This window comes from Plectropomus leopardus, chromosome 16 (assembly GCF_026936395.1).
Source record: "Plectropomus leopardus strain MGB_pleo_1.0 chromosome 16, ASM2693639v1, whole genome shotgun sequence".
In the NCBI taxonomy this organism is placed as follows: Eukaryota; Metazoa; Chordata; class Actinopteri; order Perciformes; family Serranidae; genus Plectropomus; species Plectropomus leopardus.
In genome coordinates this window covers 16200911-16214326 of record NC_142191.1, presented here as the reverse complement: position 1 = coordinate 16214326, position 13416 = coordinate 16200911, and the positions used below count along the sequence as shown (strand labels likewise).

Sequence of the window (13416 nt, the reverse complement as noted above, 5' to 3'; positions counted from 1 at the left end):
ACCTCATTTCATCACTGCATCACTGTACCACCATAAATTGATGCGGAAAATGCTATGGGACATAAAAATTCAGCAGAATGTACCAAATTAAGTAGCATTTTCTGGCAAAGGACCCCAAACCCTCTGCTACAAATATGTCCCCCACAATGTTGAAATGAAACCAATGCCATTGTTTGTGAGAATAAATTATTTTTAAAAAATAACTTCAAATAGATTAATGGCAAATTCATAATGGACAGAAATGTGTCATTAACCAAAAAGACACAAATTATATAGATATATTAAAATAGCTAAATATAAAGTAGGTGGTTGCAACATAGAGAAAAGTTAAATATAGCAGCATTTAAGACCTCATTTCATCACTGCAAACTGTCCCACTGGTGGACAGCCGAGGCACAACAAATAGGTTAACTCAATGTTTTGTTTTGTTTTTTCAGAAAACCATGCCAAACTCAAGAGGCACCACTTTCTATTTTTGTCTGACAACTTTAAAAAAATCAGAAAAATTTAAAGTTAAATTAAATTAAATGAATGCCTTTATGAAAGCATAATATACATTTCTGAATCCCTCTAGTTTCATTGATAAAGATCAGTGGACCTCTTTTTATTCACCACTACATCACTGCTGACATCTGACCCCTAACAGGCTCCCTCCCCTCTTCCCACCAGTTCAGCACAACATCCCGTGAGTCCACGATAAAGACACCTCAAGGGGAGGGTGTCAAATGAAATAGTGAAAATGCCTCTCCTCATCCTCTGTCGTTCCTGCCCGAGTATTTTAAAGCCACTTTATAGGACCGTAAAAAGCAGGGGGACGATTAAACGTGGAGGGAAAAGAGGAGCTGAAGGAAGGGAAGCTCTTTGTGTGCTGCAGAATAAGTCGAAAACAAAGCCTCAGAAATGATCTCCATGCTCTATAAATCAACAGTGAGCTATGCAAGCGGTGGAAAACAGGCTGAACGTAAAAAGGTGTTTCACATACATCCACAAAACAGCAGCAAAAGGAGCTTTAAAGATCAGCATGAAAGTGCACACTTTTTCTCTTTAAAAACATGCTTTCCGACATGTTAGCTGCATATGAAGCCAGCTCTGCAGCCCATTAGAGCCAAGTGTGAAACTAACCGTGTCATAGCCACACGACATTTCTTCCCTTCCCTTTACAGAGGGAAGCAAGGGAGGGGAGAGCTTGGACGCATGTGGCTTAAAGAGGAAACTTAAACGTGTTTTTTTTTTTTTCCTCCCAAGCCCGTGGACAACGTGTGATTACACAGTAACATGTTGGGCAATGCAAAACATCCGGATGATACAATGTAGCTGGTGCTCTGAGGAGAAATAAAAGGGGGCCTGTGGGGGATCAAGATGGGATTTGAAGTGACAGTGAAAATGGTGGAAAAGGAAATAAAACTAATCAATCATCTGACGCTATAGAGAGGAGAAAAAAATCCAGATGATGATCACTTCACCGCAAATGTTTATTCCTCTGTGGTTTGAGTCAGAGGCGCCATATGTGGGGGGGTAGGACAATTCTATAGACCCATGATTGACAGGGGCCCTAAAAATATGAGAACATTAAGTTTTTTATTGTTGTTTTTTCAATAGAAAATCATTAACCTGTCATCATAAACAGAAGATTTTATTCATTTATTCATTAATGTGTAACTAATATTCACTGTTTCTTTTAAACATCCAGACTCATTATAAAGAATGGCTCCTTTTAAAGTGTCATAATTATACAAATATTATTTCTATGAAAATAACTTGAGCTCCTTAGGTTATGACAAAATAACATATGATTCTTTTTGCAGATTAATGCTATAATTTGTCAATGTGGAGCCAATTTTAGATATTTTGAATACTACTGGGTAGATTAGAAGTATAATATTACATTTCATCTTTTTTGGAAGCCCAATTTCTTTTATTTTTTTGCAGAAAAAACATGGCTGTTCATTTGTGCTTCAGCAGCATAAACACACTTCAGCTGCATTTAAAGACGAGTCCTAGAGAGGGGTGGATTAAACCATTTTGTGTCTTTAGGGGGTGAGAGAGAAATTAAGCGTGCCCACCACTTTTTAATACAGTCTTTCAACTTATTTACTGAGGAAATTTTTATTTAGATATGACACTAATTAATTTGAAATAAAAACTTCCTAACTGAACAAAACTTTTGTTAAAGGGCCCCTGGGGTAATCAGTCCCACTTTTCCCTCCAGTATTACGCCCCTGAATCCAGTGCATATATGAAACAACAACTTTTTGTTAATGCTATGTTTAGTATCATAAAATGAAGTGGTCGTTAAAAGTACAATATTGCAAAGATAGAGTCATTTAAAGCTTTGAATGAGCCAGTTGTGTTATGGATCTGGGGTTACATATTTGCGCATGATTCGCGTGGCATGTGGCAGTGGGGCCCAATGTGATATATCTTTTCACGGGGTCCAAAATCCCTCGCAGCGCCCCTGATTACAGACGTTTTTTTTGTTTTGTTTTGTTTTTTTCAACTTACTTGGTGGACGAAAACATCCAGAGGCGGGTCGACGGGGCTCCCTTCGCTGCTGGTCATTGAGATAAATCCAAAGCCCATCCGGACGTTGAACCATTTGCAGAAGCCCGATCCCGACAGGATCTGAGGTCGAGTCCGGTCCTCCTGCTCGGTGGACTTGGCGGGGTCTTCTCCGCCACCTTTACCCGGCCCTCCTGCAACACACAAGCAGCAAACATGTCACGAACTCATACATACACCACAGTATGGCTACTTCTAAAGGTTTATATAAGTTAAATGGGGGTCTTGCGTAAAAAAAACTTCTTCAAGAAGCATGGGGGGATTCCCCTCCACTTGCAAACACGGGCTATGTGAAGTTCAGGGGCGGTAGAAATTTCCTACACTACTATTTTTCGATCAGGGGGCGCGTGGCGTGCATCATCGCAAACATTCCTCTAAAAAAAAGTTGTTTGTTAGTCTCTGACAGATGATCGCCTCGGACTCGTGCACAGGCATGCTCGGTCCGTGCAACTTGTGGAGGATTTGTCTCGTGCATCCACAGCACCCGCTGCTAGTTGCATGCTACAGGATCCAAAAAAGGCAGGTGTACACATGGTTCCTCGAGCTTTACTAGTGGGCACGGTATACGCTCTAACAATGCATAGATGTTAATGCAGCGAAACATGGTAAGATATGGTGCTCGGCAGGGGCGGTTCAGTCTCTTTTTTTTTCTTTTCTTTTTTTTTTTTGAATAAGGTTTGGAACAACAATCACGTTGCACCTTGCCCCCGCCTCCACCTCTCTCCTCGCGCCAGCAGATAGGGGAGGAAAAACTCAAGAAAATAGAAAATAATTGCAGAATAACCTTCGGCCATGTTTCCCCGCGGACCCTCTGCGCCCAAGTTGCAATAGAGAAGCTTCCTCTGCGAAAACGGGCTGCGGTAGTCACCATTAATCCGACATCCTCGATCCCATCGGTCACAAATTGAGCTCGCATGGTACGGCGTGCTTTCTGCCTTTTGATATTTTTGTCATGTCTCTCTTTCTTCCCTTCAATTCCCTTCCTCACTCACACCACCTCTGTCTGCACTGCTCTCCCTCTTCCTCTCTCTGCCTCCCTCCCTCCCTCGCTCTCTCTCTCTCCCTCTCTCTCTCTCAGCTCCTTCGCTCTCATTCGCTCGCGAGCTGGCTGTGCCCGTTCCTACTGAGAACACGTGACTTTGTCAATTACATGCTTTCTTGCTGCTAATTTCTGCCCCTGTGATTCCAGGGAAAGGGGGAATCGGACTCGCAACCACGAGCAAAATGCATCCTAGGTGTTTGATTAGGGTAAAACGTGCATTGCGTTAATAATCGCCTCGTACGTTTAGGACACTGCAGTGTTTATGTTGTGTTTTGATGGTGATAAAAGCTGTATCATATGGGGTTTGTGTGGCTACACGAGGCTATTATACTCTGAGATTAGATTAGATAGGATGCAATTAAATTTGAATGATTCCTTTGGGGGTGATTGTGTGGTCATAGCAGCAGGAGAAAAGAAAACGAGGGGAAAACGTGGAAAAACAGGGCAGGAGATTAGCAAAAACAACAAATAGATTCCCCCATTATTAGGCTTAAACATGCATGTGTATTATCTTTTGTATTTTGTGCTTTATAGAAGTGGAACCAACATGTGGATGGATTTTCTTAAAATGAGTAAGGCCATACTGGCTTGCATGTTAGCTATTTAGCCAGCTCAGTGCCCTTAAACAACACCAAAAATAAGTTTACAGTGGTGAAACATTTGTCAGACAAGAGCATCAACTCTTACATAAAACATCACAAACAAATTACTTCTGCTCCAAGCTTCACGTTTAAAATCTACCACAAATAAAGTTTCACTTCCCTTCATCTCAGACAATTCTTACACCAAAATGAAACTACATGATTTGGAACATAGGTGTCCATTTCAGGGGGACAAGTCGCTCAGTGTTTAGTACATTTGCATTAACACCCCCCTCCCCCCACCCCCCAACAAAAACATTCAAATAGCCAAAGACTTTTATTTCGACAATAATTCACCAGAATGCACCAAATCAAGTGTTTGGTGCTTAAACTTTTCTAGTGGAGGACCCTCAAACCCACTTTTTCATGTGTCCAGCACAACATGGAAACAAAACCTACACCCCTGATTGTAAGAATTAATTATCAGAAAAATATCCTTAATTTAAGTCATAAACTGATGCTGAAAAGACAAATTTGTGCATTAAAATCAACCAGAATGAAGGATGTTAACTGTTTGATGCTTAAAATGACCTATATGAGAGCAATCTGCAATCCATCTGTTTAACTCTAGTGCCTCTGAAGAATCCTGTTATTTGAAGCCTGATTTATAGCTCGGTGAAATAATTTCACATCTTTGTTACAGAAATAACAACCAGTCACACTGAGAGACATAAGTTCCCTTTACCTGAGAGCAAAATAACTTATAATAAGAATTCAGAATAAAAACTTTAATGCTCATTTTTCCATGCATGGACATGTTGTTTTTGAGCTCATGTTCCTAACATACGACCAGTTACCTCCCAGCATCATAGTGGGCACCAGAGGAGAGCTGAACTCACAGCTTTGGAATGTGACTGGAAAACCCAGAAAAACAAACCTGAAAACTGATGTGCTCGGGCCCGTGATGTTCAGTTGTCAGTGGAAAATCAATGCTTGAGCAACGCTTTTCAGTTACACTTAAAGTGATGATTAAATGGTTTGTGAGAAAAGGCATCAGCCTTGGGCTTGTTTCTCGTCTGCATTGCAACAGAATAAAGAGCAAATGAGAGCTTGTGAAGGCGATCCTTTTGTTCTGAAAACATTCCAGTTTACTTTCAGCAAAAGTCTGACATCAGCAAGTTATTCTGATAAAGCAAAAGAGCTGCCGGTATATGTAAAACCTAAGTATAGTTCCATAAAGTTATTAACTTTATCTTCATTCTTCTACTAACCTTTTATCTTCACTTGTGTCGGTTTGATACATCTTACATTATCAACGCTTCTTTCTCTAACAAATGCTACAAATTAGAGCTGAAATCAATGAGTTGTTCAATCTTACATTAATTGCCAAAAAATGTGATCATCAATTAATCAGTTGGAGTCATTTTTAAAGGAAAAAAAGTAAAAAATATGTTGATTTCAGCCACTTAAATTTGAATATTGTAAATTTGTTTTAACTCCTCAGTGACAGTAAACTGAATATCTTTAGGCTCTGGAAGAAACAAGACATTTGAGGATCTCATCTTGGACTTTTAGAAAGACCGATCCACATTTTTCATAATTTTCTAGCAATTTATAAGCCAAACAATAAATCAGTGAATGAAGTCAAAGTTCTCTGATGCCAGCTTCTTAAATGTTTTCCAGTTTCTTTATTCCTTTATGACAGAAAACTTTTTCTAAATAATCTTTAAAAAAAAGGCATTTGTATCATCTTTGACTTTGGAAAAAAAACACCATTTTCTGACACTTTGTAGACCAAACAACTAATTGATTAATACAGAAAATAATAAACAAATTAACTGACAATGAAAATAATGGTTAGTCACAACCAAATGTGTAAAGTCTATTCCACAAAAGTAAAACTTGGATCATCTCAAGTGCATGCTGCATATTCAAATCAAACTTTATGTCCACCAACATGGGGACAAACACTCCAGAGAAGTCCATAAGTCCTAAGCTGCGGTTACTCAAGGCCACACAGCAGATCGATAACAACAAGCCTGAAAAATACTACATCCTTTGAGAAACCTCCCCTCTTATCTCACATCTACTCTGGTGGGATGTTTCTCGAGGGGTTATTCCCGGGTACGAGCAAAGAGGAAAAACACGTTGGAGGAATGAAACAACAACAAGCCCATCTCCACCCACCGGGGCTAAAGAGCCCACCCTCCGGAATTCACGAGCTTTCCCCCTACCCCCAACCCATCCATCCCAGCCCCCGCGCAAAGGCCTGTTTTTGAAGATGCTTGTAGAGGAGGCCTCTGCAGTGGCCATAGAATTACTGTTTGGGTCACAGGGTTGGATACCAGTGTCAGATGTTATCCACTCACTCATATCCTGACAGGACCTTTCTGATTAGGACAAGTCAGTGGAAATCCCCACAGTGCAGCTCACCGACATGCGTGCAAGCTAAATGACAAGGAATAATTTAGATATGTGTGGCATGGGTGTGTCTGTTAGTCAAAGGAAGCGACTGAAATACCAAAACAAAGATTAGTGGAGATTTAAAGACACCTTAATTCAAAGTGAACACCTTAACATGGGCGAGAAAAGGGGAAACACCTCACAGTAATGTCAGAGGACAGAGTGTTTTCAGTGAAAACTTCCTCAAAACGTTGTTTGACTGATTATATAAACAAATTTGTAAGCATTAGTGTTTATCTTAAAATGACACCAACTACAAGCCCTCTTTTTAGCCTCTGTGCTACAGGATAAGATTGTTTTCAAACTTGTTTTAATTTCAGATCTTATTTCCTCTTTTTCTAACATAAAAACAGCAATTTTTCTTACAAAGTTTTGCATAAAAAAGGTAGAGATCAAGTTATTAGGTTTACATTGTTTTCCCCCATAATTAACATCAACTTGAAGTCTTACTTTAAATCCCTTTTATTAGTCTTCAGGCTGAAAGATTGTTTTCAAAGTAGTTTTAATTTAATTGTGAAGATGAGTACATAAGAACAGTCACTTTTCTTATGAAGTTTTGTATGAAAAAGGTAGAGATCAAATTCTCTCATTTACATTGCTTTTCCCTATAATTAACACCAACTTCAGGTCTTACTTTATCTTCCTTTTATTTGTCTTTAGGTTGCAGGATAATATTCTTTTCATACTTGTTTTGACATTAGATCTTTTTCCACTGCTTTTTAATTTTATGGAGAAAGGCACAGACTAAAAACAGCTATTTTTCTTTTGAAGTTTGGCATGAATTAGGTGGGGATCGAGTTTTTGATTTACACTGTTGCTTTTCTTAAAATGAACACTGAATAAAAGTCTGACTATGGGCTCCCTTTATTTGTATTGATGCGACAGGTTGACATTATTTTCAAGGTTGTTTTAAATACAGGTCTTTTTTTTTTTGGAAAAGACCACATGACTAAAAACAGCATTTCTCATCAATTACTTTAGTTAAGTGTTGTTGTATTCGTTTTTCTTTCAGTCAGTTTGTCCTCCCTTTTAATGCTCTCATGCAGCATCCTTAGAGTGTTTGGTAACTTGTTATATACTCAGACCTTTTTTCCTTTTTTTATGTGTTGAGAACAACACAGACTAAACACAACTTTTCTTATGAAGCCCTGCTAAAAAAAAGTTTCTGATCAACTTCTTTAGTTTAAATTGGGGTTTTTTCTCTCCTTATAATCAACACCAACAAGAGATCATACTTTGGCCTCCTTTTTGTTTGTCTTTACGCTGCAGGATAAGATTTTCAAACTTGTTTTGAACTTCAGTCCTTTTCCTACATTTTCAATTGTTGAGAAAAGCTCAAAAACAGAGTTTTGCATTAGATAGGGATCATCTTCTTGGTTTATATTATTGTTTTTCTTACATAAAAAACACCAACAAAGTCTCAGTTTTGCCTCTCTTTGAATGCTTTTATGCTACATGATAAGATTGTTGTCAAACTTTTAACTTCACATTTTCTTTCCCACTTGTATGTGTGGAGAAAAGCACATGGACTAAAAACATTAACTTTTCTTGTGAGATTTGCATGTGATGACCTTCTTTAGTTTACATAGTTTTTTCTCTCTCTATCATTAACACCTACCTTTGGCCTTTCTTAATATTTGCCTTTAAGCCAAAGGATAAGATTTTTTATATATATATTTTACTTTAGATGTCTTACATTTGTGAAGAAGAACACACAGACTATAACCTTTTTTGAAATTCAGAAAAAAGTTAGTAATCAACTCCTTTCATTTACATTGTTTTTTTGTTTTTTTTCTTATAATCAACACCAAGTAGAAGTCATATTTTGCTGCAGGATAACATTGATCAAACTCGTTTTAACTTCACATCAATATTTTTTCCACAATTTTACTTTGTGTATGAAAAAGAACATTGAAAAAAATAGCAATCTTTCACAAAGGGTTTTACAAAAAAGCAAACATGGCCATGAATTTCCAGATTAACTGAAAATACTAACATTTCGGGGTTTGTCTCATAATAAACCCCAACCAGAGGTCAAATTTTTGCCACTATCTTATTAACTTTACAGCAGTTGTTTGTTTTATTTTATAATCTCCTCCAACAGCAAGATCTACTTGCTGCCTTTTCATTTGTCCTAATGTCACAGATTGTTTTCAAACTTGTTTTTAACTTCTTTTATCACTTACACTTATTTCATAGGGAGTTTTACCAAAAAAAGTTTGGGTACTCATATGAGTAACAAACATAGCCATGATCTGGCCTGTTTTTAGATTAACTGACAATACAAACATTTAAATATTGTTTTATGATCAACATCAACTGGAACTCAAGTTCCTTCCGCCGTCTTATCTTATTTACATCACTAATTTGTTTTCTAATCACCATCAAATAAATTACAAGTTACATTTTTATTTGTTCTTATGCTGCAGAATGAAGTTGTTTTCAAACTTGTTTTAACTTCACATCGATCTTTCTTTCCACAGTTTTAGCTTGTGTGTGGAACAGTGCTTTGAACGAAATAGCAACCTTTCATATAAAGTTTTACAAAAAATTTAAGGAACTCAAATACGTAACATAGCCATGAATTGGCCAACTTTTACATGAACTTACAATCAGCACTAACAAGAAGCCAAACTTTTGCCACAGTTTCATTTATGTTATGTCATCCATCTGTTTTTTTAATCACCACCAAGTACAAGATCTACTTAAACTATCTTTAATTTGCATTTAAGCTGCAGGATATGGTTGTTTTCGAACATGTTTCAACTTTTCAGCAATCTTTTTCACACTTATCAATTTATGGAGAAATCCGTTTAAAAAAGGGAGATTTTTCGTATTAAGTTCAGGATGAAATGAAATGAAAATACAACTTAATTACTAGTTTATCTTAAACTTTTCTTGTTTGAACTTCAGATCACTCTTTCATTCTGTTTTTCTTCTATACGCCTACATGAACAAAAATAGTAATAGTTCTGCAAAAAGTTTAGGAATTCATATCTGAAACACAACAATGATTAGACCAGTTTTAAAGATGAAATACAAAAAGCAGCTTATCTCTTTTCATTAGTTCTTTCTCTTATACTCAACACAAACTAGTCACTTTTAGTCACGTTTTTCACTCTCCACGCATGCTGCCTGATAACATTGTTTTTAAACTTGTTCGAACTTCAGATGAATACTTCTTCCATGGGCCTTCATGAATAAAAATAACATCTTTTCATATTAAGACCTGCAAAAAGTTGGGGAATTCATATTTGTAATAAAACTAAAAATTGGCCATTTTAAGATGAAATGAAATGAAAATTAATTACTTTGAATTAATTTTTCAAAAATCTAATTACCAACACCAACTATAGACGAAGTCACTGTTAAGCTTCCTTTTTATTGCCATCATGCTGCATTCAAACTTGTTTTTAACTTCAGATCAATCTTTGTTTCCTTCCTTTTTTAGGCCTACATGAACAACAAGAGCAATTTTTCTTATGAAGTTCTGCAAAAAGTTAGGGAACTCATGTTTCTATAAGTTGGCCTATTTTTAAGATCCAGTGTTGACAATATTATTTTAATTTTAAATAATAGGCCTATTACTTACTTAATAATGGCATATAAAGGTTGTTATGGTAAGGCTATTGGCAAAGTTTGTACCAAGATTTTACTTTCATGCTTAATGTAATTAATAAAAACTGCCTCTATGAGAATATATTATTCACTCATGATTTATGCAATACCATATATAAAGTTGCTTTTTGTAACTTTAAGAAGAACAGACTTGTGCAAGTGTTACCAGCGTAATATAAATCTCTGTTAGGACTGCATGAGATCTAGATTTAGAATCAAGACAGTGTGTCTTTGGTTTGTTTGAGTCCTAATATTTCAAAATATTTATAAGATGTCACATATTAATAAAATACAGCGTATCAGGCTCTTCAAGCACGTATATATGGTGTTTTCACAGACAGTCACAATAAAACTTGTGTAAGTCAAAAGAAGATAGAGATTCTTTCAACTACAAGCCCTAGAAAAAAACAGAAATTACATTTGTCTCCTTTTTGATAATGTCATTTGCTGCAGTAAAAACAACTGCAGGTCATGAATTAACCTTTTGCCTTTATGTCTACACATATGACATTTAAACCTACTTTTCTAACAAGCTATAATCACTTCTTTAAAAAGCAGAATCTCAAAGTCAAAAAGGAAAATGGCTGCAAACTGAAATCAGTCTGAGATTTAAGCAGTGACTTATTTGACCAAAAACATTTTATTACGTGCATTTAACCCCATGAGCACGAGCAGATTCCTGAGCTGTTTGAATAGAGTTTCTGAGCAGACTTTGGACTCCATCACCCCAGCTAACCCCACCCAACCCCCTCTCCTCACCCTGAAGGCTCCCAGAGGAAATTTGCCTTTACTCTGCTGTCAATGCAGTTCAAAGAGTTCACTGAGTTCGTCTCTCCCTTTTCTCCTTTCTTTTTTAGTGAAGGGGTTATTTTTTTGTCGTTTACTTCATGCATTCCAGCCACCAGTCCCTCACTTTTTTATATCCTCTACAAGGAAGTGTAAACAGTGCTGGCAAAGCAGGTCATCTCCTCTCTGGGTTGTTTTTCACGAACTGGAGAGTGTGAACACGTGAGGTTTAACACGCAAAATGTGATTATTTTCTCAATTATTTTATTCTTCTGAAATTGTAAACACAAGCTAATTTTATTGTACTGGGTTTTAAATCACATGCTTGCAGATTTCTGCCTCTATCTGTATAAAAGACGATAAAACAATAGTTACTGCATTTAAAACGAGTTCTACTTTTGACATAACAATAGATTTCGTTAAGAAATATTTTGAATCAACGAAAAAATACAAGTGAGTTTAAATAGGTATCACAAAAGCGCACGTGTGGCATGTGCTCCATACTTGGCCCCAAAAGTAAACCCAAAATTTGAGGTACATTTGGTGGATTTGTGCCTCATTTAAGAAAAGCAGCTTTAAATCGTTTGTTTAAAATCAGATTTAATATTCGTTTTGACGCTAGTGATGTTTTTTCAAGCGACTTTTAATCCGACAGTTTTTTTGGGAGCCTGTGGACTGTTTTTAAACCACCTTGTGAAGACAGAATATGTTTTTTTTAATCCAGTTTTAGGATGGCAACAGCGAGAAAAAAAGAAAAGTTTTTATCGGTTAAACCACGTGCTTTTAAAGTAGTTTTTCAATCCGAAAAAGTCTCCTCCAACAGGAGTAAACAGGATGAAAATATGTGAATGAAATATCGGTGACGTCAGAGAGAGAGGGGGGAGGTTTGGAGAAGAAGCGGCTCTGCAGCCGGTGCGCCAAAAACTGCGCACAATGGGACAAAAATATCCGTATACGCTTCTTGAATTTAACAATTTATTTATTTCATTTTATTTTGACGCTCGGATCTGGCAGGTCGGTATGATTTTTTAAGATTTTCTTTTGGTTCAATTAACATCTTAGAGTTTTCCATTTGTTGCACATGCAGCCTGTGAATATCCTCCTGACCTGATGATCGGTGCATTTCCTTAACGAAACATCACTATAATAGTCTTTTAATATTCTTACAGTGCGTTAAAGGAGGATGGGCGACGCCTGTTTTGTAGTTTGTTTTAATCTCTTCTTTCTTTTGTTTCCTCATAAGAATTTATATCATGATTTTCTGTGCCATTTGTTCTCTAAATAACGAGTATTTATATGAGTGCGCGCGCGTCTTTAACGTCATAACTTTATTGAAAGCTTTTGATAAAAAAGCCGATCCATCACTGTGCCATATTGCGCAAACACGGTCATTTCAGGTCATTGAAAAGCAGGTTCTGCAGCTCCATGGGGGTGAGCTTCAAGCAAATGCAAGACTCATCGCGTTCTAGGGGAAATTTAAGATGAAGAAAAAGAAAAAAAGTAGCAAAAAGTGACTCACCTGTTGAAGAGGGAGCGGACATCCTCCTTTTTTCCTCCGTGGATGAATTAGATGGCACAGACAGAGCAAACGTTTCTCCCGATGTCCCTTTGATAGAGCAAATGTGGAAGAAAAGTAGAGTTTAAGTCTGCTGGAGTTGAAGTCTGCCGACGCTCTAGTTTGAATTACATGTTTAGGCTGACTTTAACCTGGCGTATGAAGCCAAGTGACTGCCTGGAATCAAAGAGATTTTCCATGGATGAATATTTTATAGTGACACTGTAACATAAGCTGCAGCGGCGCGAGGGGAGGGCAGGCAGATTTGGTTTTTTTTTAATGTGTCACCAACAGATTGCTGGGAGTCTGTGGCACACATCTGGGGACTCATCTCCAACATGATCCATAGATGAGGGACATTTTTCAGCGTCAGCGCCTTTTTTTTCCATACAAGTCTGCTTCTAAGCTCACAGCTATGTGTCAAACTAGTTGTCTTGGATATTTCAAAAGTAATAAAAGGAGACTTCCTAGAGATTAATTTTCTTTCTTTTTTTTTTAGTTTATCCAATAGCAAGGAAAAAGACAAGTTAATGGCAAATTTAAACCCAATCTCCCGCATGCCTTAGAGCCTTATAATGGCTCTTCAAACCATGTGGCATTCTTCTTGGCCTCCCCCACCACGCTCCCAGCCTCCCCCTCCTCTTTCTCTCTTCTTGATAAAGATCCATACTTCACATCCCCCACTCAGCTTGTTTACAAGCAGTATTCAGCTATTCAAAACCATGAAAAAAAAAACCCACAACAAAGCAATTTCCTTGAAACCATGCCAACAGCTGATCACATATAAAACAGCCACAGTGAAAGATTCATAG

General features: G+C 37.2%; 1 protein-coding gene across 1 annotated transcript in view; it reads right to left on the bottom strand.

Moving 5' to 3' along the window:
- The window catches only part of lin28b (lin-28 homolog B (C. elegans)), a 28075-nt gene extending 24506 nt beyond the window's left edge, over positions 1 to 3569 (bottom strand). Inside the window, exons 1-2 of the mRNA XM_088089646.1 lie at positions 3344 to 3569; positions 2503 to 2693 (exon numbers count right to left, since the gene is read on the bottom strand). Coding sequence (XP_087945772.1) covers positions 2503 to 2693; positions 3344 to 3353 — 201 coding nt within the window. The 5' untranslated portion in view covers positions 3354 to 3569. The remainder of the gene's footprint in view (positions 1 to 2502; positions 2694 to 3343) is intronic.
- Between the last annotated feature and the right edge of the window lie 9847 nt (positions 3570 to 13416).